The 23,849-nt window shown below is 40.5% G+C and overlaps 1 protein-coding gene and 1 long non-coding RNA gene across 12 annotated transcripts in view; one reads left to right on the top strand and one right to left on the bottom strand.

The window, feature by feature from the left end:
- The window catches only part of TERF1 (telomeric repeat binding factor 1), a 49,862-nt gene extending 40,890 nt beyond the window's left edge, over positions 1 to 8,972 (bottom strand). For all 10 annotated transcript variants that reach the window (XR_006212837.1, XR_006212836.1, XR_006212835.1 and 7 more), the window contains exons 1-2: positions 8,584 to 8,972; positions 2,042 to 2,137 (exon numbers count right to left, since the gene is read on the bottom strand). Coding sequence is in view for 7 of the 10 variants with exons in the window: in XM_042972805.1 (XP_042828739.1) it covers positions 2,042 to 2,137; positions 8,584 to 8,890 (403 nt within the window). In the remaining 3 variants the exon portion in view is untranslated. The remainder of the gene's footprint in view (positions 1 to 2,041; positions 2,138 to 8,583) is intronic.
- A 216-nt stretch (positions 8,973 to 9,188) lies between these two features.
- LOC122234875 overlaps positions 9,189 to 23,849 on the top strand; it is a 65,461-nt gene continuing 50,800 nt past the window's right edge. For both annotated transcript variants that reach the window (XR_006212839.1, XR_006212838.1), the window contains exons 1-2: positions 9,189 to 9,263; positions 11,020 to 11,096. This is a non-coding gene — a long non-coding RNA (uncharacterized LOC122234875). The remainder of the gene's footprint in view (positions 9,264 to 11,019; positions 11,097 to 23,849) is intronic.

The raw sequence follows: 23,849 nt of genomic DNA, 5'->3' as shown, positions 1-23,849 counted from the left end.
GATGAACTACATCTCCAGGGAGAGAATCCTTTTGAGGGGAGGTGATGAGGGGCAGCTTTTCTTCCCTGGCCTCATTTGTTTATAAGGCGAAGATTCAGTAAGTGCATTCCAGGCAGGGAGATTTTACTGGGGTAATAGCAACAAGGAAAGCTTCTGGCGGTTTCCTTGGGGCTAGCTTGGTGGACTGGATAGAAGAACTGAAAACACATGGTTGGTTTTCCCCTCAGGACATTTGCTGAGTTCTGGGGCAGTTCGGAAAGCTGGGGTAGAAAGGTAGGGAAGTCTCCCGGAGCTGTACAGAACTTAAAAAATAAAGTCCCATGAAAGAATGAAACCTGTCATAAACAAAACGTTTGCCCTTCAACACATCTGCCACATTTCAAAGCTATGTGGGGCAGAGACTAAAGCTAATATGGTAGCCACTGTCATACATAATTGTTAAACAGGTAAAATATGGCTAGTTCCAAATGGAAATGTGCTTTAAGTATAAAATACACCCAAGGTTTCAAAGACTTACTGCAAAAAGAGGGGTAAAATGTCTCATTAACATGTTTTATGTTGATTATATGTTTATGTATTTTAGAAATATTGGGTTAAATAAGATATTGCCAAAATTAAGTCCATCTATTTCTTTTCAATTATATATATAGCTCACATTTCTAATAGGCAGTGCTGCTGTTGAGCAACCACTTTAAAAAAAAAAAGGAAGAATTATATATATAGCTGAAAGTCTACCATATAAATTAAAATTTTAATTGCTGCCTCACTTGAGTCCATTATGGTGAAATACATTGATTGTTGATAATTGACATGGGCCTATCATGTCTAAGATATACCCAAAGGGGGATCCTGGTGAGTTTCAAGATTAAACCATGGCGCCACACACACATTCTGCATTTCTTTCCAGAAAGAAAGGAGAGGCTAGAGGAAGGGCCGTCCGGGAGAAAGTTAAGATCCACTGAACAACTGCTAACATGTGAAACACAGTTGGGCACTTTAGAATATTTTGTCATATTTAATTTACAAAACAACTGTTAACAACCATGTTAACTTATTGTCCGCATGGTCAGGAATTCTCTGATTGTGTCCACATCCAGATGCTTTTCTTCTTTAGCTACAGGCCCAGACTACCTATAGTTCTGTCTCCCTATATCTACTCTGCTTCTAGTCCTAGTCACTTATGGTCATGGCATTAATTGCAGCCCTAGTCTTACCCCCAACACGCAGCATACTGTATGAGCCAGAGCTGGACAGTGAACGTCACGAGAGTGGTACTAATGCACTGGGATTTTTCCATACTACAACAGGATTATAAGTAAACAGTTTCATGTTAAGTACTGCCTACCACTTAGCACTGTTGGGAAAGCATTTGTGTAAATTGTAAACACCAATATAAATATGTAATTATTTGTAGCAAAAGGTCCCTTAAGTGACCATGTTGTAAATATCACCCATTACTAATAAACTGAAGCAGGCTTGCCCATTACAATCTAAAATTACCTGTAGAGATAAAGGAGAGAGCTTTTATAGCTATAAATCATATTCACCTATCTAAATAAGTACTGAAATCAAGTTCAAATAAAAGGTTTCAATTATCATAGTTGTGAGTAAAAAACAATGTGTATGGAAGAGTCACCACAAAGTTACCATAGTCAAATTTAAAGTAAATCTCCAAGAGAGTCCATGAAGCGTGGCTCCCCATGTGTCAGAATCACCTGGGAACTTATTAGAAATATAAACTCCAGGGCCCCTCCCATCCATCCTATTGCATCAGGAATTCATGGTAGGGAAGGGGACTCAGCATTCTGTTTTTTAACAAGTGTTCTAATAATTCTGAAGCAAGCTAAGTTTGACAACCAGCGCTCTAAGGAGATGAGAACTATATTTCTTTTCCTTTAAAAATGCTTGTATAGATGTACATGCCAAATACATAGTGCAAACTCTCAAAAACAACTAACAGCTTCCATGTGTTTCCTCTCATTGTTTTACCTTTAGACATAGATTAAAACATTTCAAAAATAAGATAAAAACACATATTTACCAAGGGTTTTTCCTGCTGCAACTCTTGTCAAAAACTGACATATGAATATAGTTCTCAACTGATAAGCGGTTAGACTGGACAGCCCATGAATAATAGCTGAAAAAGAAAAGATGTGAATTTTATTAAAATATTAAAAAAAAAAAGCCAAACTTGACCCAGCAGTGCCTCTGTGTGGTTGGTTGAGTAATAGGTTATAAACATGCAAAAATCATAAACCGAGAGCTATATGCTTTTATTTATAGGCAATTTTTTTTAAAAATGAGAAAAACAGCAATGAGCACTTTTCTTGTAAAATAAAAACAGATTTTCACATGCAGAATAATAAATACTTAAAAGTACTTTCACAGGTAGCATTCTATACTAATAAAAAGGGAGATTTAGACTCAAACTGTAAAATGTGTCTAATCATTAGCTGGAAGTTTATTTTATACCTTAAAACTCCTACCTAATATTATAGGAAATATTTTATATTATTTTGGTCAAGGTTTCAGTTAAGGGAGTCTGTTAAACTTACAGAGATTTAAAAAACCTATTTATTGGGGCAAGCTGGCAGCGAGGAGACGGCCCTAGGTGTGGCCACCTGCTGCACCCGAGGCCCTGTGGCCTTTCCAGAAAGCCTTGTGGGTCCAAAGAAGTGAGCGCACAGCCTGGTACAACAAGAGCGTGTTGGCTTTCTCGCCATGGCCATGGGAACGTCCTGATAAAGCCTCTGCCGGGGCAGCTGGCAGCTCTGGCACTCCGCAGCCCTGACCTTGGAGCTCCTGGAGGGCTGCAGTGTGAGTGCTCCACTGAGGCACGAGGCCAGTCAAGCTGGTCCCCCTGTCCCGAAAGGTGCGCAGCCCAGCACCCCAGGCTTACAGGCGCGGGGAGCCCCCTCTGCTGGCGGTTCTGCGCTCTCACCTCAACGCTCTGCAAGCAGTGGCCCCTGTGCATGCAGAGATGGCAGGGAGCACCTCAGGCTTGCCCTGCGGGCTGGTGGAGGACCCTGCGATGGCGGGAGAATGTGCTCCGTGTGCGAATTCCAGACTAAAACCACCTGAGTGTGCTTTCACAGGGTATGTGGAGAAAATCACATGCAGCTCATTTAAGAGGAATGTTCCAAAGCTGTCGCTCAGCTCCAGTAGAACAATACTTATTCCAGAAATTCGAAGGGGCTGTCAGAGACGTGCCCTTGGTGTTCGCTGTGTTCGTCAGTGACAGCTGGGCAGAAAAGCTCTGGAAACAAATCAAGTCCACATTGCTACCTTTTACTCTTTGATAGATGTTTTAGGGATCGTGTCTCAGACACAGACCATAGTATAAACGAACTTGTGGTGGCAATCCCCTCTTGGTCTCCAGTCTAGATCATTACCGGAGCAAAATAAAGAGCAGAATACTTCCTTTATTGTAATTTGGTTTGGGACAAGAAGTCATAGGGGCAGACACGGAAAGGGGGCAGCAACTTTAGGCCTCAGTTTACCAACTACCTATCTTCCCTTTCTTCTGCTACTTATTTAAAACTTTCAGGGTACAATTTCAGCAAAAAAGTTTATTTCTCAGCCAAAACCTGTTTCTCCTCAACCCTAACCCCAAAGAAGAAATAAAACTGCAGATGTATAAAAAAAATGTATTAATGTTAGTCTTCCAAATATTTGAATGCCCACGCAGATGTTATGCTAGGCATTGAGTATGATGCTGGAGTAAACCATAATCCTGGATCTCAGTGAATTTATTACTATGTAGCAATGAAAGACAAATGATTGAACAATTTAAGTAAAAACGTGGAGAAAACTGAAAAAGACAAGTACAGAATGCTATGGATGCATATAACAAAGAAAGCTTAGAATGTGTTTTAGTAGCTAGTTGGAGGAAGGAGATAGGAAAGCTTTTCTGAGGAAATTATGTTTAAAGTAAGACCTGAAGGTTCCACAGTTACACCTCACCCAGGGCTTGGTTGGTGTATATAAAGATTAAATCAACTAGCAAAACCAAAAAGTGGTCTTGCAGCTACTAAGCAGATAAAAGACAAATACGTTGACTTGTATTTATTTCCTCAATTCTAAAATAGCATAATCTTAAGCTATACCAGAGATTATCTGGACCAAAACCAGCTACAATTTAATTAAACAAGATTCAGAGAGAGCACAAAATTAATATAAAATTTAAACAGTTCAATACTTACTTAACAGCTACTGCTAGCCAATGTTAAAGACAGAAACCAAAAGTTACGCAAGTGATTCATCAAAATTTTAATGCCACAAAGATTAAGTATGGTATAGGAGCAAAACAAAAGAATCTACTCTATGCTAGGGAAGAAAGTCAGACCTCTATCTCACCTCCCTCCATATTCAATTTAGTCCATATGCAGTACCTACAAATACCACTGCCTTTCTGTTCTTTGTACCTGCTAGCCAAAAAACAAAATAAAAACAATGAAAACCTCCCCTGGTTGAACCTGGCTATTTGCTTTCTCCTCACTTGTAACCAAACACTGCTGACAGAAACACGTTAGGGAGATCTACTGACTGGCTGCAATAGCCACTGTATTTAAGCACTTCTAACACCAGGCACTACTCTAAGCACTCTATACCAGTGGTCTTCAAATGGGGGTGATTTTGTCCCTTAGGGGACATTCAGCAGTGTCTAGAGACAATTCTGAAAGTCACGAGTAGAAGGGGAATGCTGCTAGCATCTAGTAGTTGAGGTCTGGGACGCTGCTAAACGTCCTACAAAGCACAGGAGAACCCTCACCTTCACCCCCCTCCACTCTCGTGTGTATGCAGAACAAAGAATCATGTGGTGCAAACACACAGTGTCAACTGTATTGAGGCCGTCGAGAAACCTTGCTTTGTATCGATCAGTTCATGTGTTTCTCTCAACAACTCTCTTAAGTAGATACTATTATCAGCACTTTACAGACGAGGAAACTGAGGGCGCCTAGGTGGCTCAGTCGGTTAAGTGTCTGACTCTTGATTTTGCCTCAGGTCATGATCTCATGGTTCCTGAGTTCGAGTCCGCATCAGACTCTGTGTTGACAGACAGGAGAATCCCTCCTTGGGCTCTCTCACTGTCTCTCTGCCCCCCACCCCAAATAAAAAGATGAGAAAATTGACCTACCAAGAGGTAAGTAACTTGCTTCAGGTCTAACAGCTATAAAGTAGCAGAGCCAGGAATCAAACTCAGACAATTTATTCTGGAGCCCATGCTCTTTTTTTCTTTCTTTCTTAAGTTTATTTATTTATTTTGAGATAGAGAGTGAGCAGGGGAGGGGCAGAGAGAGGAAGAGAGAGAATCCCAAGCAGGCTCTGCTGTCAGCGTCAGCCAGAGACCGGACTATATCCCATGACCTGACCCCTGAGATCCTCACCTGAGCAGAAAAAAAATCAAGAGTCAGATGCTTAATGGACTGTGCCACGCAGGTGTCCCCCCGGAGCCCATGCTCTTAATCATTATCTTAAACTGCTTCCTAGTCTGGAAACGGCCTAAGTTAAGTGAGGTGTGAGAATAATTGTGAGTCAGAATGAAAGAGCTAAGAATTTTCTAGAAAGCATCAAGAGTTGTGTGTTTTTGAAAAGTTTTGAAAAGTAAATGAAATTCTATAAAAGATAAAAGGAAGTCCTTTCAGTCAAAATGGAAATACAGAGACAACACTATGTTCACAATTTATAGGTCACTGACTAGCAGTGCAACTTTAAAAAATAGTTTACTCTCTCTGGCTTTCTGTGCCCTGATCCTAAAAATAATAGAGGTGGCCTAGATTATTCCTCGGGTCTTGACCTAGAACCTCAAAAGAAGTCTTTAATTTTTAGAAAGGTTTTCAATTTATAGAATTATTGTGAAGACAGAAGTCCTATATACCCTCCCCCCACTTTCCCCTATTAATAACATCTTGTATATGTATGGTACAGGTTACATTAATAAATCAATATTAATACATCATTAACTAAAGTCCATGGTCTTTTCTGACTACCTCAGTTTTTACTTATGTCCTTTTTTTTCTGCTGATATCACCCAGGACACATTACATTTAGTCATCATCACAGTTTCTCAGATTTTCCTTGGTTTTGATTACCTTGGCAGTTTTGAGATATTTTGTAGTGGGCTTTGTCTGATGTTTTTCTCACAATTTGATTGGAGTTAAGAAGTTTTGGGAGGAAGATCAAAGAGGTAAAGTTCCATATTCAATACATCATATAAAGTATATATAATGCCAAACTGTCACCGTTCCTGTTGACCTTGATGACCTAGGTGTGAATTAATCTTTGTTAGGCTTCTCTACTGTAAAGTTATCCTTCCCCCAATGCCATACTGTACTTCTCAGAATAAAGTCACTCTGCACAGCCCACACTTAAGGAGTGGGGTGTTAGGTTTCACCTCCTTGACGACATAGTAGCTTCATAAATTACTTGGAATTCTTCTGCAGGAGATTTGTTTCTTATCTCATCTCCTTATTTATTCCATCATTTATTTACATCAGTATGGGCTCACAGATAATTATTTTACCTTCGGGTTAGAATTCAAACTATTTTCTTGCTCGAGTTGCTCTGGCCATTGGGAGCTCTTACAGCTGGCTCCTGTTCCCTTTGTACCCCCAAAAGTTCTTTTTGTCTGGGGGTTTGCTGTTAGCACTTCCTTACTTTCTGGCACAAGATGCTCCAGGTTCATCTGTCCTATCTCCTGTCCCAGGGTCAGATTCAGGCCATTTCTCCAAAGAGCGCTGGTTCCCTTTATTAAGGAATGGTATTAGAAACCAAGCCTCCAGTGCTAGGTTACTACGTAGGGTTACATTGCTTCTGTGCCCTTTCGTCTAACAGAATAAGTAAATGAATATATACTAACTAACCTGTGTCTAGACATGTATAGAAATATGCATAAACATTTCTATATGTAATCATTGTTAAAAGAAAACCACAGGCCCAAAATGGTGTCACTCTGGCTAAGTCCCCAAACTGGGCTTACCACCAAATCTGGCTGCACTTTCAACCTTCCCCAAATAGTCTAAACCGGTTGGTAGGAATTTTGTGACTGGAGCCAAAAAGTCTGCCAAATGGGCCTTCTCCATCCCCCAAAGAAAGATGAGGTAATCTGCGTAAGACGCCTGCTGTTCCTCCTAAAGGGAATGGACCTAGACTGGAATAATCCTTTTCTTTTGCTTATAACTTTCTTGCCCTGCCCTCCTTCCTATAAAAATCTTCCATTTTGTACAACTTCTCCAACCTCCTCCCTGCTTGGCTGGGTGGGATGCTGCCCAATTCATGAAATTGTTTAACAAAGCCAATTAGATCCGCAAATTTACCCAATGAATGATGTTTCTTAACGCCATTTATGCCTGTATTGAGCCAAACAGGAACTGATACTAATGTTTCCAACTCAAATTCATTAATACACAGATAATCCTACCTTTCTCCCCAAAGTGGACTTTTTAAATAATTTTAAGTATAACGAACTGGCTTCATTTCAGGATTTAACTTTCTAATTAATGGTAATTAACCATGGCTCTAGTGCCATCTGACACAGTCAGTATATGGAAAGGTTCTTGGAGCGGAAGATAAGGCACAGGTGTGGAACATTCCTTTTAACCTATCAACACTTTAGACTGCTTGACTAGTCCACTCCTCTATAAACTAAGATTACCTGCCTAATTTACGGGATGACCATGAAGATGAAATGTGTCGATACTGTTTTCTGAAGTGTTTAATTTTATATTAAATACCAGCGTATCTTTCTGTTCTCATTGAAAAAGCCAGTCTTCTCTGAATCTGTTTTTGTCCATCGCTTACAGACTGTGTTGTGCAGGCAGTAAATTTCATTGACAGTTACTTTTATTCTGCAGGCAACCAAGCCAAATGAGATTTAAAAAGCTCACAAATAGGGGCACCTGGGTGGCTCGGTCGGTTAAGCGTCCGACTTCGGCTCAGGTCATGATCTCACGGTCCGTTAGTTCGAGCCCCGCGTCGGGCTCTGTGCTGACAGCTCAGAGCCTGGAGCCTGTTTCAGATTCTGTGTCTCCCTCTCTCTCTGCCCCTCCCCTGTTCATGCTCTGTCTCTCTCTGTCTCAAAAATAAATAAACGTTAAAAAAAAAATTAAAAAAAAATAAAAAGCTCACAAATTAATAGAAAACACTGATGCCTGGGTCACTTGGAGGCCACTGTGACCGCTTAATAAATGCCATCACAGGAATACCTGAGTCGATAAAAACAACAAATACAAGCGCCAAAGGAGAAAAAGGACTTGAGACGCTGGGCAATTTTATACATTTTAACTCGTTGGATCCTGCATCAATTCTAAATGGCGGTCTAATTCTAATTCTCTCTTTACTGAAGAGAAAAACAGAATCTGAGAAAAACTGAGAAGCTGCAAACAGGCGGGTGCGGGATTCGAACCAACTTCAACTCAGAGCCTCGGGTCTTGCGCCGCAGCAGCCCGGGTCCCCCGACCCCCCCCCCCCAAGGGGTACTGCGCTGCAAACTGGGCTTTGACAGCTCACAGAGGTTCCCGCCCCGCTCCGCGTCGTCGCCCCCGGCCTCAGCGCAGCCCCGAACCAGGCGCGCCCAGCACTCACCCTCTGCGCTGTCGCGGGTCCGGTGGAAGTCCTCAGAGCGGCCGTCGCGGAAGGCCCGGCAAAGAGAGAGGCAGAGGAAATCAAGCATCCAGCCAGCAGCGACCGCCTCGGCCTCGGCCACTAGGCCCGGGTCTTCCTCTTCCTCCGGGACCCCCACCTGCACCTGACATTCCAGCAGTTCCTGGCACTCAAACTGCTCCTGATCATCTCTCGGCGTTTCTGCCATTCGCTCTTCCGGGGGCTCCGCGTCCTCCCCATCCGCACGCCCCCGCGGGCTCGGAGCCGCCAAGACACCATTTTCCGCCATGTTAAATCACTCGCGCGAGTCCGCCCCCGCCCTAGGCGCCGAGCGACGATTGGCTAGTGCGGGAGGGCCCTGGGCGGTGCCTCGAAAGGTCTCTTCCGCCGGCGGGAAACCACCAATCACACCGCCAGGGTGGGCGAGCGACTTAAGCCTTGCATTTGATTAGCCGAGGCCTGCTCCCGCTTCAGGATGTTGAATTCCCCGCCACGCTGCAGCCGGGCTTTGTTGGTAAACTGGACTCCTACGGACTGGGCGACTAGTGAGGTTAGGAGGTGAGGAGCCTGCTTTATACTCCTGATAAAATGCAACATTGACGGCAACAGCAACACGGTTAGTTAAAATAGAAAACATTTTACCCGCAGTGTACTTCAAAAAGGTAGGTGATTAGAACTTGTCACCGTTATCCACGCCTAACGCTTTAGGCGGTAGTATTCACTTAACACAATACGTGATCACCAACCAAAACCATTACAACGGACTTACATCCAAGCCTCTGCAACCTTAGCGTGCATCACAGTCAGCTCGGGGGCTTGTTAAAACGTAATTGCTGAGCTTCACGCCCAGAGTTTCTGTTCTGTAGGTCTGGATGGAGGTCCTTGAATTTGCAAGTATAACAAGTTCCCAGATGATGCTAGGTTGCTTGTCTGGGGACCAAATTTTGAGGATCACTACTCTAGAAAGAGTATATTACTATGGAAATGAATTTAATTAGGGTCTTAAATAGATATAGAGTTCAGCTTGTACAACACTAAGTGAATGATTATTTTGAACTTTGAAACTTAGAGCATAAGAGGTGATGGGAGGGCCTCTAGTTGTGTTCTGTTTCTCTATGTGGGTGATAGTTACTTTTGAACATGATTTATGCACGTTTCAATATTCAATATGAATAAAAAGTTTACTTTAAAACCCTTTCTCTTTATAACACATCCAACATTATCAATCCTTTATGTGTTTTAATTTTACACACAGTTTAAATGTTGTCATTTAAAGCACAATATTGCAGCGGTTAAGAATGTCCCCTACCAGTTATCCACTAGCTGGGTGACCTTGAAGGAATTATATCTCAATTTTCTTTTCTGTATATTGGGTATAATAATAGCCTCATCAAAGGCTTGTTGGGAAGATTAAAAGACTTGACAAATATAAAGAATTTAAAACGAAACCAGGTACATAATAAGTGCTCAATATTAGCTGGAAAAGCAGGGCATTTGTACTATCTGGAAAGAGAATCATGAGTCAGACGGGAATGCACCTTCAAGCTCTAATGGCCCTATAGAAGGTAAGTCCTGCTTGCAAACAACGGGGAACAGGATCTAAGGGAGTAAGGGTTAAGGTACATTATGAACATAGCAAACAAACACTGGGTTTCCAAACTGAAACTTTTTTTGCCATGCAAGGCTCTCACGTGGAGCCTGCTTCTCCTTCCTTTCCTCCAAGCTTCCTCTTCTTCCCAGCTGGAGTTAAGGGTTATTCTTAGGTGTATCGCCAATTTATTCAAAGCCACAAAGTAAACATATTTTTCTATGGCATCAATTTACTGAAAGATTCAGGGAAGTGAAACATTTTTTACTATTTAAAGCAATGGTGTATAATGAAATGAGGTGAAGAATTTCATTAAGATTTAATCCTAATCAGCAACAAAATTTTAGTTTGGGGCTACATCCAGCTATATACTGCATTCTCTGTCTTCTTCCCTTGCTGGTATTTCACTGAAGAGAATTTAAGAAGCGCTGGCCTAATAGGATGGGTCAAAAGTTATTTTAAAATTTTATCCCAACAGAAAGTCAGTAATACAGAGTTTTATTGGGTTGTGGGCCAGAAAATAGCCTGGAGGAAGAGGTCTCTCAGAAAAAAAAAAAATTTCTTAATTTTTTAAACCTGCCCATCAACAACAACATGGATGGTAGGTTTGTTCCTCTAAATAATACTTTGACATCACTATGATCAGAAAACTCAGCTATAATAAGTATGAAATACCTACAATAAAACTTATAATACATAAAGTCCCAAAAACATTTTAGCCATATTTAATTTAATGGTATGATAGATAATTCAAACACATGGCATTTCAGGAAAACTTACGTAATTCGTAAACATTCTGAGATGGTGCTTTTTTTCTTTTTTTCTGGCAGGAAAGTTCATAATGTATCATTTCCTTCGGGACTGCTTTCAAGGTGATGGATTCTAGTAGTCTGAGGTGAAGGAATGGGTGAGTGGGGAGAAAATCCTGAGTGTGGGTAATATTAGAAGATTATGTTTCTTGCAAACTTGAGTGTATGGACTGAGATCCATAACTGCTACAATTATCTTCAGTTAAAGGGCTGTTATTAGGGGAGGGATTTGATTTGTTTTGTGATGTTCTTAAGAGCACATCATGATCTTACTTACGGACCTTGCTCTATTTACAGTGGGGTTATGTCCCAATAAAACCATCATAGGTGGGAAATACTGTAAGTCAAAAATGCATTTAATACATATAACCTACTGAACATCACAGCATAGCCTAGCCTACCTTAAATGTGTTCAGAACACTTACATTAGCCTACAGTTGGGCAAAATCATCTAATACAGAGCCTATTTTATAAGAAGGTGTTGAATATCTTACGCAATTTACCGAATACTGTACTGACAGTGGAAAACAGAACAGTTGTAAGTATATTGGTTGTCTACCCTTGTGATCATGTGGCTGACGGGGAGCTGCAGCTTGCTGCTGCCGCCAGTATCGTGAGAGAGTATCTTATCAAATACTGCTAGTGGGAAGAGATCAAAAGTCAAAATTCAAAGTATGGCTTCCACTGATTCACACCATCAAGAAGTTGAAAAATTGTAAGTCAAACCACTGTAAGTTGGGGATCATTGTAGGTACTTTTGAAACATCTTTTTTTTTTTTTTAAACTAAGTACCCGGTGTGTGATGTGCATTTGCCTAAAATGGGGTGTGGTAAACATAAAGATGTTATCCTTCTCCTTAAAGAGTTATAGTCCAGTTGGGACACACTCATGCACATATACACCCACCATACATAAACATCAGACTAATGAGTGATGCTTATAAAAACCCTAGTAGGCGTTTGGTTGAGGGAAAGCATCTAAGCCAAAGAGATTTTGGTAAGAAATTTGAGCAGAGGTGCTTAGTATCCTTGCAGGCACAGAGGACAGAAGAGAGATCTGGGTGCAAACTAGTTTCTTTTTTAAAAGTTAGTTTAGGGAGGGGCGCCTGGATGGCTCAGTCAGTTAAGCATTGACTTCGGCTCAGGTTATGAACTTGTGTGTCTTGAGTTCAAGCCCCGCATCAGGCTCTGTGCTGACAGCCTGGAGCCTGCTCGGATTCTGTGTCTCCTTCTCTCTCTGCCTCTCCCATGCTCTCAAAAATAAATAAATATTTATTAAAAAAAGAAGTAAGTTTAGGGAGCCTAAAACACTAGTTTCACTGTCGTCACGAATAGTTCTCAACCTCAGTTGTGCGTCCAATTTTCTCATTGGGCTGAGGGAGACTTCATATTCACTAAATCAGAATTTCTAGGGGCAAGGTTTGAACATTTGGGTTTTTCAAAATTTCCCCAGTTGATTCCAATACAGAAACAGGGTTGATAGCTACTGAACCACACAAATAAAATGATAATAGATAAGTGCCAGATTTCGACTCCACTTGGAGGTAGTGGGCACTATATGTAAATATGTAAGTATACATATACATATACATACACATATACATACACACACATATGCACATATATATGTACTATATATGTGTACGCATATATACACTATAATTCCAGTAAAGAAGCACACTCTTACTTATGAAGACTTCTTCCTTAGAATCAATATCAAGGACTAAAAGAATATTTAGAACTAAAATGAAGCAGGTTTCAGGAAGGAACATATTTTAGGCAATTCTTATTCTTTAGTGATTTAAAAATATTTAGAAGATCTTTCTAACCCCTTGAGATATTTTAGGAGGTATTATGTGCTTTTCAGGATTAGCGTGCGACATGACTGACAGAATGCAGGCATCACCCAGGTGCTAGTTCACCCTGCAAGGAAATGCAGTGGGTTAAATGCTGGATGTCCAGTATTGACTCCCCATGATCATTGTATTTTATTGCTTTATTTAAAAAAAAAAAAAAGCAACCTTCTGGTGTATGTCTTTAACAAGTCATTGGTTAGCTAATATTTTTAATAAAAATGAATCTACCAAAAGTGAAAGCAATAACTTGTGTGGGTGCAAAAGAAAATGACTGTAAACAGCTGGGGACCAGAGGAAGAATCCTGTTTCTAACTATTTCCTCCAGAAATAAACCAACTCTGGATAAAACAATGTATCTGGTGATGTGTTCTACCCTGGATGGAAAAATAAGGGGAAATCTCTTGACTGCAACACTAAGAAATAAATCGTTTGGTCGGCTTCTATTTATTAAAGCAGTGTATGAGCTACATATTTTTAATTTTCTAGGAGACACATTTTAAAAAGTAAAAAGAGGTGAAATTCATTGTATTATTTTCTTATGTTTATTTATTTTTGAAAGAGAGAGACAGGGCATGAGTTGGGTAGGGGCAGAGACAGAGGGAGACACAGAATCTGAAGCAGGCTCCAGGCTCTGCACTGTCAGCATAGAGCCTGATCCGGGGTTCAAACCCACGAACTGTGAGATCATGACCTGAGCCAAAGTTGAATGTTTAACCGACTGAGCCACCTATGAAATTCATTTTAATACGATAATTTATCTAATTCAATATATCCAAAATATTGTTTTAACATGTAATCAGTATAAAAAATCCCTGAGATATTTTATATTTTTAAAGTGTCTTCAAAATTCTATGTATATTTTACATTTACACGCATATCAATTTGGAGTAGCCACATTTCAAGTTCTCAAATAGCCAAATATGGCTAGTGGCTACTGTATAGGACAGCACAGTATGATGCAGCTGGGATTTCAGGCTCTGAATTCAGAAAGACCTAGATTTGAATTTTTTCTCCACTAATTTCTAACTCTTTACCCTTGAGCAAATTGATTAACCCCTTAACACTTAACTCCTATAGGTTAAGAATAACGGCACCTGCTTTAAAGAGATGCTTGATGAATCAAGGACTCAGTAAATAGTCTTAGTTGTTGGTGGTTTATCTGTTATTTTCCCACTGTGCCAAGTGAAAAGAGGATCTGTTTCAATCTACCTCTTTCACTGAGGAGGTTTGTGAGAACTTGGGCATGATTCTTTACTTCTTTGTGCCTCTTTCTTTCTCTGTCTTATAGAGAAATAATGGTACGGCAAATGGGGAAAAGTTTTTCCTCAACCCTCTTAGGGTCCCTGGCTGTGTCTGAAAATTAAACTGACAATGACAGATTCATAGGAGAAAATGATACAAACTTTATTGAATTTTTACGTGTACAGGGGAGCCTCCACAAGAGAATGAAGAGCCAAAGAAGTGACCAGAGTAGGAAGCTTTTATACCTTTTAGATGAAGAAACAGTCATTTTGTGAAGTTTGGGCGAGAGGTAGTAAATGGTGAAGAAGTGTCTAGGAAGATAAAGGTTAGTTTAACAAGGTTTGTTTATATAGACTTCTTGGCCCCAAATTCCTGGTCTCTAGTGATGTCTTCCCTCCTCCTGGCGTAGGGAGGGTACGTTTCACATGGGAGTTTTATGGCCTGTTTCAGGGAAAAAGAGTGATGGAGGCCAGAGTGACCTTCCTGGTTCTGCCATTTACACAAAACTTTTTAAGGTTAAGATATTTAACGTGCCCAGGTGCCACATTTTGGGGTAGTGTGTCCTGAACCCCATCACTGTGTAGCTCAGAGAGCTGGCATGAGGGTTAAGTGGGATAATATATGTGCAAATGTTCACAAACCCTCAATAAACATTTCCCAAAGTGGAGCTAGAGACATTCCACGTTGGCCCAATTTGTGATTTAAAATCACTTAGGTTGTGGTGGTAGTTACATGATTGTATAAAAACTCATAAAATTGTATTCCTAAAATGGTTGGATTTTACTGCTTATAAATTACTCCCCAAAATCTCAATTAAAAAAACAATTTGGAGGGGCGCCTGGGTGGCTCAGTCGGTTAAGCGACCAACTTCAGCTCAGGTCATGATCTCACGGTCCGTGAGTTTGAACCCCCCGTCGGGCTCTGTGCTGACAGCTCAGAGCCTGGAGCCTGCTTCGGATTCTGTGTCTCGCTCTCTCTCTGCCCCTCGCCTGCTCATGCTCTGTCTCTTTCTGTCTCAAAAATAAATAAAAACATTAAAAAAATTAAAAAAAACAATTTGGGAAATTCCTGGTTTTAAAAAAGGTAGCAGTTTTCTTTTCCATTAACTTCTCAGAGCCACACACTAAATGCATGCATTAATGTGGACTATGAACTTCTGAGTGAAACATCACAGACAGCATGTCTCATAATTGATCATTGCACTCATTTTTCATAGGATGTTCTGTATAATTATTGTACCAACAAACATGCTTTGCCACTGTAAACTGCCATACAGATATATGCAGATACCAGCTATTAAGATTATTTCCTGATACCCGTGGTGCATGGGTAGCTTAGTCAGTTAAGTGTCCAACTCTTGATTCAAGCTCAGGTCATGATCTCACGGTTCATGAGATGGAACCCGTGTTGGGCTCTGCACCAGGCATGGAGTTTGCTTGGGATTCTCTCTCTCTCTCTGTCTCTCTCTGTCTCTCTCTCTGTCTCTCTCTCTCTCTTTCCCTCCCTTTGTCCTTCCCCCACCTCTCTCTCTCTCAACAGAAACAAACAAAAAAGATTATTCTGTGATACCTAAGAGTTATGGAAAACTCAACATCACAGACCAATTGATCACACCCTCCTCCTGATACATTTTCTTTATTGGACTTGCAGGCTGTCATCCCTTTCTAGTTTTCCTCATACTTACTAGCCACTTGTCAGTATTCCTGTTGGCTATTCCATGTCTTGCTAAACTCTAAATGTTGGAAAAACCTCATCCTCAGCTTTGAACCTCTTCTTGATTCTCACTATATTCATTCTCGTTGATCTCCTTTTCTCCTGTTTTATTTTTTTAAGGTTATTTATTTATTTTGAAAGATACAGAGACACCGTGAGTAGGGGAGGGACAGAGAGAGAGAGAGAGAGAGAGAGAGAGAGAGAGAGAGAGAGGATCCCAAAAAGGCTCCACACTGTCAGTGCAGAGCCCTATGTGGGGCTCAGACTCACGAAACCATGAGATCATGACCTGAGCCGAAACTGAGATTGGGACGCTTAACCAAGTGAGCCACCCAGGTGCCCCTTTTCCTCCTGTTGTTTAAGGTCATTTAGATGTTGCTGAGATTCAGACATAAGTCTCCCTCCCCAACATTTCTGCTGAGCTACCCCATACCACTGCTTGGATTGCATGCATCTAAATTTGACAAGTCTGTATATAACCCTACTCTATCAAACAAGACCCACCCCTCATCTTCCCCCTGATGGGTTTCAGGGCAGGCCACCCTAAAATATGCCACTTTGATTACTGATTATTGATATTATTTTGATTGATATTGATTATTTAAAATTAAAGTTACTTAAGAAACAGCTGGTACAAGAAGGACACTCTGACCCTTCTCTGTTCCCCTAAAAGTAGGAAATAAATTCCCATGAGAAGGGCACCCTCCTGCACCTGGAGGGTAAGAGGTATCCCTGTCGCCAGAGATAGGGAATTCAGGACCAGGAAGGCTGTGTAAACAAACCTTGTTACTTCTTTATCAATTTCCTCCATCAAGCCCAAACTCCTTGTCTTGTCAGTTTTTCACAAATTTATTATTTCTTTGTCTAAAAGATGCCCACTTTGGTCACTTCTCTGTCCTATTTTTGTGAGCTCCCGCACATACAAGATTACATTTTTCTCCTGTTAATCTGCCTTACGTCAATTTAATTATTAGAACAGCCAAAGAAACTAGGAGAGAAGAGTGTTCCTCCCCTACACCTCAGTAAATGGCAGTTCCACACACTTAGCTAATTAATTGGGCCCCAAACACAGGCTTCATCCTTAATTCCTTTCTTTACCACACACAACACTTGTAGTCCTTCAATAGCTTGGCTCAGCTCTACTTTCATAATAGGTCCAGACTGTGACGACTAACCATCGTCTTCATCTCCACCTTCAGTTACGTAGTCATCATCTCATTTGGACCCCAGTAGCCTCCCAATGGATCTCTTTGCTTTTACCCCAATCTTTTGTTTTCCCACCTGCTCAAATCTATAATGGTTTGTGATCACTCTTTTAAAAAAAATTTTTTTTTTTAATGTTTGTTTACTTTTGAGACAGAGACCGAGCATGAGCAGGGGAGAGGCAGAGAGAGAGGGAGACACAGAATCCGAAGCAGACTCCAGGCTCTGAGCTGTCAACACAGAGCCCGACACGGGGCTCGAACTCACAGACTGTGAGATCATGACCTGAGCTGAAGTCGGACGCTCAACTGACTGAGCCACCAGGCACCCCTGATTTGTGGTCACTCTTAGAGTGAAATCCAAACTTCTCACTAAGGACTAAGATGCATTATATGACCTTGTTTCTACTTATATTTCTAACCATAGCTCCTGCAAACTCTGCCCATTGCTCACTCTGCTGTAACCATTCTGGTCTTCTTGCTATTCCTTAATTAAGCCAGACTCACTCTTGCCTCAGGGCCTTTGTGCTTGCTGTTCCCTCTGACCTGATTGTTCTCTCAAATAACTGCCTAGATCTCTTGGTAACCCATTTCATTCAAATGCCACCTTCTTCAGAGAAGCTTTCTTTTTTTTTTTTTTTAAGTTTTTATTTAAATTCCAGTGAACATACAGTGAACTAATATTAGTTTCAGGTGTACAATTTAGTGATTCAATACTTACATACAACACCTGGTGTTCATCACAACAATTGCACTCCTTAATCCCCATCACCTATTTAAGCCATCCCCTCATCCACCTCCCCTCTGCTAACCATCTGTTCTCTGTAGTTAAGAGTCTGTTTCTTGGTTTGCCTATCTTTTCTTCCCCTGTGATCATATTTGTTGTTTCTTAAATTCCACATATGAGTGAATTCATACGGTGTTTGTTTTTCTCTGACTGACTTATTTCACTTAGCATAATGCCCTCCAGCTCCATCCACATTATACACAAAAATAAATTCAACATGGATTAAAGAGCTAAATGTGAGACATGAAACCATTCAAATCCTAGAGGAGAACACAGGCAGTAACCTCTTTGACATCGGCCACACTAGATACATCTCTTGAGGCAAGGGAAACAATACGAAAATAAACTATTGGGACTTGAGAGAAGCTTTCCTTGACCAATCTAAATATCTCTCATCTGCAATACTCTGCATAGCATGTATCACTAACTGATCGTATTTGTATTTTAGGTTTTCCTTTGTCAGTTTCTTTCATTAAAACATAAAATTTATGAGGGAAGGTATTTTGTCTGTCTTGTCCACTACTGTATTCCTAATGCTTAGAAAAATCCCTGTCACATGGTAGGTGTTCGATCAGTACTTATTGAGTCAATGTATGTTGCAGTTTTCTTAGACATGACTAGAAGAAATTGATATCCAAAAGAATAGAAAACATTCTTACCATTGAGATTTATAGAATTTGAAAACTTCAGCTATTAAGTACTAAATAATACTCTAAGATTTATTGCATGTATTCAGAAAAAACCCAGAGCCTTCCAATTCTGTCCTTACCCCCTTTCTTCTCTTCAGGAGGTCAGAGCAAGTTCCATCAGCTAGATACTGATGATGATGATGATGATGATGATGATGATGATGTTGGTGTCAACCATACCTAATATTTATTGCATGTTTAATGGGTGCTGGGGACTTTCCTAAGGGCATTGTATGCATGGTCTCATTTAATCTTCCAGCAAGTTTATTAGGTAGATACTATTATGATCCTATGGTTTTATAGAGGTTGGGCCTGCAGCACAGAGGATTGTTAACTCACCCATGACTGGTAAGTGAGCTAGCTACTTAATAAGATAAGGACCCAGGACCTGAAACCGGGTACTGTGACCCCATGCTATTCCTGCTTATCCCTAGAAGTCTCCCTCTAGGGGAGCAGACACGAACCAGAGTCGATTTTCTTTGTCACTTTTACTTAGGCCTGGAGGTCTACTTCCCGTTTCTCTCTGCTGAAGAATTAAAGCCAAAAGCTCTCATGCATATCAACTTTTGCAAATAAGTGCATAGCACTGCTAGACGCTCCTATTTAATGACTCAGGATGTCACAGCACATTAAATTATTCTTTCTCACAACAAGATTATTTCAAATGGAAAAGGATAATATTTTGCCTTAAAAGAGTGGATCCAGAGAAGTTGTTATATTTGACTCCTCTGAAGTCCCAGTTGCTGGAGTCAAGAACAAATCCTAGCTTCTCTCATGCCAAGGGATCACAATCTTAGTTTTTCTCATGTCAAGGGACCAAGAGGTTTTGCATGCAGGAGGGTGCTCAATTTCTGGCCAGTTAAATTTCAGAATAGAGAGAAGAGAGCCACTGTCACCACCCTTTGGGGCCCAGCTGGGAGTCTCAGAAAGCCACAAGGAAGGGAACGTGGTAGAAATCAAGTGCATCCACATCAGTAGTACACTAGAATTCTTTATAAGCCTTATCTACATATCACAGTTCAGAACAGAGAGTCAGAGGGGGGTTGGTCTCCTGGCCTGCAGCTCAGCAGTGTGACCTACTTGATACCTACAAACTAGGTAACTTCTATTCGCCTTGGTTTCTTCCTTTGAAAAGTGGAGGAAGAGTTGCCATGAGGACAAATTACTTAACCAAAGAAGTCACTTAAAATGCTGTCTGGCATATTGTAAGTGCTCAATAATACTAACTCCTCCTGGTTTTCTCCTTTGTCCTGATATTCAAACACTGTTGTACAGAATCCATTTAGAAATTATCTTACCTACCTCTATTATCAAGAATCACATTTTCCTTATCAGTTTAAGTCTCAGTGTTTTGGGTTTTTTCCCCAAGGGAGGGGGACAAGATCACACTAACAGGACAATTCAACCAGCAGAAAGGGGTAAATTTCAGAAAGAAATGTGTGTGTAATCCCATTTTTATAAAATCCCAGTTTTATAAAAAATTTAAAACCTGCCACACATTACACTCTATATTGTATATGATACTTTCATATGAAGGAGAAAAAAATTCATGAGAAAGATGAATACTAAGTAATGCCCCCTTGACAGGGGAGGAAGGAACTGTTTTCAGGAAGGGGGATGTAAGAGGCCTCACATATATGTAATTATTTTACTTAAAAAATGGGAAAATGTTAAGATTTGATTAGGGTGGGTGACAGGTATATGTTTATTATATTATTTTCTATACTACATAACTTTGAAATACTTCATAGAATCATTTTTGAAATAAAGATATTCAGAGCACAGTTGTGCCTTAACAATTCCTATTTATTTATTTATTTATTTATTTATTTATTTAGAGAGTGCAAGAGGGGTAGAGACAGAGAGAGAGAGAAAGAGAGAGGGAGAGAGAGAGAAAATCACAGCCAGGCTCCATGCTGTCTGCACAGAGCCCAACACGGGGATCAGTCCCATGAACCATGAGATCATGACATGAACTGAAATCAAGAGTCAGATGCTCAACCAACTGAGCCATCCAGGGCCCCCCTTAACAATTCTTAATAACAGATTTGGCCAGCATTGCCTTTCCAAATTAACCAATTCCTTGACTAAAGAGATGAATTTGACTACTTATTTTGTCAGCTTTGGTGATATATTTCTTCTTCCCAGCAGAGGTCACTATCTAATGGAATATTCTGGTAAACAATAGAATACATAGTATATAATGCCCCCTCATGCAAAGATTTTCAGTCTTAAAAAAAAATCTGTCATATTCTTTATTACTAGCTTACTTGTAAGGCCAACATACAAGAGGGTAGAATGTGAGGTGGGATCGGGGCCAGAGATGTGTGAAGCTGGTTTGAAATCTTCTGCACAAAAACAAGTAACATACATCAATGTTGCTTACTATGTTTCCTCTTTTGGCAACCAACATCTGTAAAAGTGTGCCCTTACTCTATGTATGGGACCTTACTATTCTTGCCTAAATATATACTAATTCTCCCTTCTCATTGGGTGGATAGTTTGAATACAGAATGCACAATTACAAATTGCTGGGAGAGGGGCGCCTGGGTGGCTCAGTCGGTTAAGCGGCCGACTTCGGCTCAGGTCATGATCTCGCGGTCCTTGAGTTCGAGCCCCGCGTCGGGCTCTGTGCTGACAGCTCAGAGCCTGGAGCCTGTTTCGGATTCTGTGTCTCCCTCTCTCTGACCCTCCTCCGTTCATGCTCTGTCTCTCTCTCTCTCAAAAATAAATAAATGTTAAAAAAAAAAAAAAAAAAAGAAATTGCTGGGAGATAATTGTTCCATTTTTTTTTTTTTTTTAGCTTCCAGGAATACCATAGAGACGTCTGTTGCAATTAAAGTTTTAAAGTTTTTAATTTTTTAATTTATTTTTGAGAGAGACAGAGTGTAAGTGGGGGAGGGGTAGAGAAAGAGGGAGACACAGAATCTGAAACAGGCTCCAGGCTCTGAGCTGTCAGTACAAAGCCTGACGTGGGGCTTGAACTTGGGAACGGTGAGATCATGACGTAGGCTGAAGTCACAGGCTTAACCATCTGAGCCACACAGGCGCCCCAGCAATTAAAGTTTTTAATCTCTGTTTGGAAATTTTTTTTCCTGTCTGGAAGCTTTTACAATTTCTTCTTTATTTATAGTCATCTGAAATTTCATGATACTCTTTCTTAATGTAGTTTTGTTTTTATTTATTGTACTAATCCCTTGGTGATTACTTTGAATTTAGAAAGTCATGTCCTTTAGTCCTATCTCATATATGTGATCAGCTGTATTATTTCTGGTAATTTCTTCCCCTGCATTTTTTTTTCTGTGTTCTCTTTCTAGAACTCCTAATAAAGAATGACCCTCTGACTAATTTAGTCATTTTCAAAGTCTTTTCTCTCTATAAAAATAGTCTCTTTATCTTTTTGGTTTTACTTTCGGGGAAATACTCTCAACTGAGATATTTCTTTTGAAATTCTTATTTCTATTAACTTATTTTTTAATATCTAAGAGCTCTATCTTTTCCTTGGAATATTCCTTTTTAAAAGCTGCTTATTGTTCTTGTTTCACAGATGCTATATTTTCTTTTATCTTTCATAGGATATGTATTATGGTTTGTCTTTACTATGATTACTTATGTTTTCTATCTGATGTCTTTGTTACTTGCTTGTTTGTTTTGGTTTCTCTCTTTAATATTAAATGCTTTCCTGGGTGCCTGAGTGGCTCAGTTAAGCTTCCGATTTCAGTCAGGTCATGATCTCACAGCTCATCAGTTTGAGGCCCACATTGGGCTCTGTGCTGACAGCTCAGGGCCTGAAGCCTTCTTCAGATTCTGTGTCTCCCGCTCTCTCTGATCCTTCCCTGCTTGTACTCTGCCTCTCTCTCTCTCTCAAAAATAAATAAACTTAAAAAAATTAAAAAATATATTAAATGCTTTTCTCAACTGCCTCAAAATCCTTGTTTATATCTGGGAATGGAATACTAAGCACCTAACTGGAAGTGTAGGGGAGAAACAACGTTTACTCTACCCTGCTGGCTTCTTTTGGTTGGTCTATTAATTACATTGATATTAGACAGATTCATAGGAGAAAAACAAATTTAATTACATATGCACAGAAGCACCACAAAGATTTGAGAGTCTCAAAGAAGAGCCAAGCAATTGAGGCTTATATGCCATCATGAACAAAGGAAAAGGGACAGGGGTCTGGGGCTCCAAAGAGAAGGAAGACAGTTCACAAGAAGATAGGAAGAGCAAATGTTTGGTAAACGAATGTTTGCAATGTCATGCAGAGACAATGTTCAAAGAGAAGACTTTGAACAAACAGGCCCTGCCAAGTTCCCCCACAGCTTAGCACACAGAGCCCGTATACTCTTTGTAGTTATCTCTGGTGATAGCTCTGTTCCTGGACCAGGCCCTCTATCTAAATTCTTTTAGACAGTTGAGGAGGGGGTCAAAAGCTCTTCCTGAATCTTTGGGGCTTTAATTATCTTCAACTCAAAACTAATCAGCATGCCAAAGTGGCACATTCTGGGGAGACTCGTTCTGAACTTAGCAGCCATATATGTTAGTGGGACTTGTCTACTGTGGGCCACATACAGAGTGATTGGGAAGACCTGAATCCTTCATGAGAGCCCCTAACCTCTGTGCCAATTTTTATGATCTCTCTTAGTCAGTTTGGGCTGCTATAACTTAAGTACCATAGACCGAGTGGCTTAAACAACAAACATTTATTTCTCACAGTTCTAGAGGCTACAAGTCTGACATCAGGGTGTCAGCACAGTCAGGTTCTTGGTGAAGGCCCTCTTCCTGATTTACAAATGACTGACTTCTCGTTGTATACTGACATAGGGGGAGGACGGGGGAGAGGAAGCAAATTCTCTCCTGTCCTATTCATAGGAGCCCCATCCTCATGAATGGTTACCGTTCAAAGGCCTTGCCTGCAAATATCATCACATTGGCATTCAGGCTTCAACATATGAATTTTGGGAAGACACACATTCAGTCCATAGCGGCATCCATAGGTGTTTTCTCTTGAACTGGATGGTTTCTCGAGGGACGACTCCTGTTTCCAGCACAGTGCCCTAGCTCACCTCAGATGGGTCTGTGTACCTGAGTATATGGCTGATGAATCTAATCATGTGCTTGGGTGGTTGAAATAGCTGGGATTTACCCACACTTTTTCAGCCTCAGGCTGCACCTCTGCCTTCAGAGGTCCCTACTTCTCCTTTCTTAGCTTTTCTAGAGTTAAGAATTCCCTCATTACCAGACTTTAGTTTTTGTATTATGCAAAGTTAAAAACCACTAATCTAGCTATTTTCCATAATTTTGTGGACATCTGTTGTCTAACTGTTGTCTCCCCATCTATTCTCTATGTCACTGAGGCCTTC

This window comes from Panthera tigris, chromosome F2 (genome assembly GCF_018350195.1).
Source record: "Panthera tigris isolate Pti1 chromosome F2, P.tigris_Pti1_mat1.1, whole genome shotgun sequence".
NCBI classification, from domain to species: domain Eukaryota; kingdom Metazoa; phylum Chordata; class Mammalia; order Carnivora; family Felidae; genus Panthera; species Panthera tigris.
Note: the sequence above shows the minus strand (reverse complement) of the source record. Positions and strands in the feature narration are given on the sequence as shown.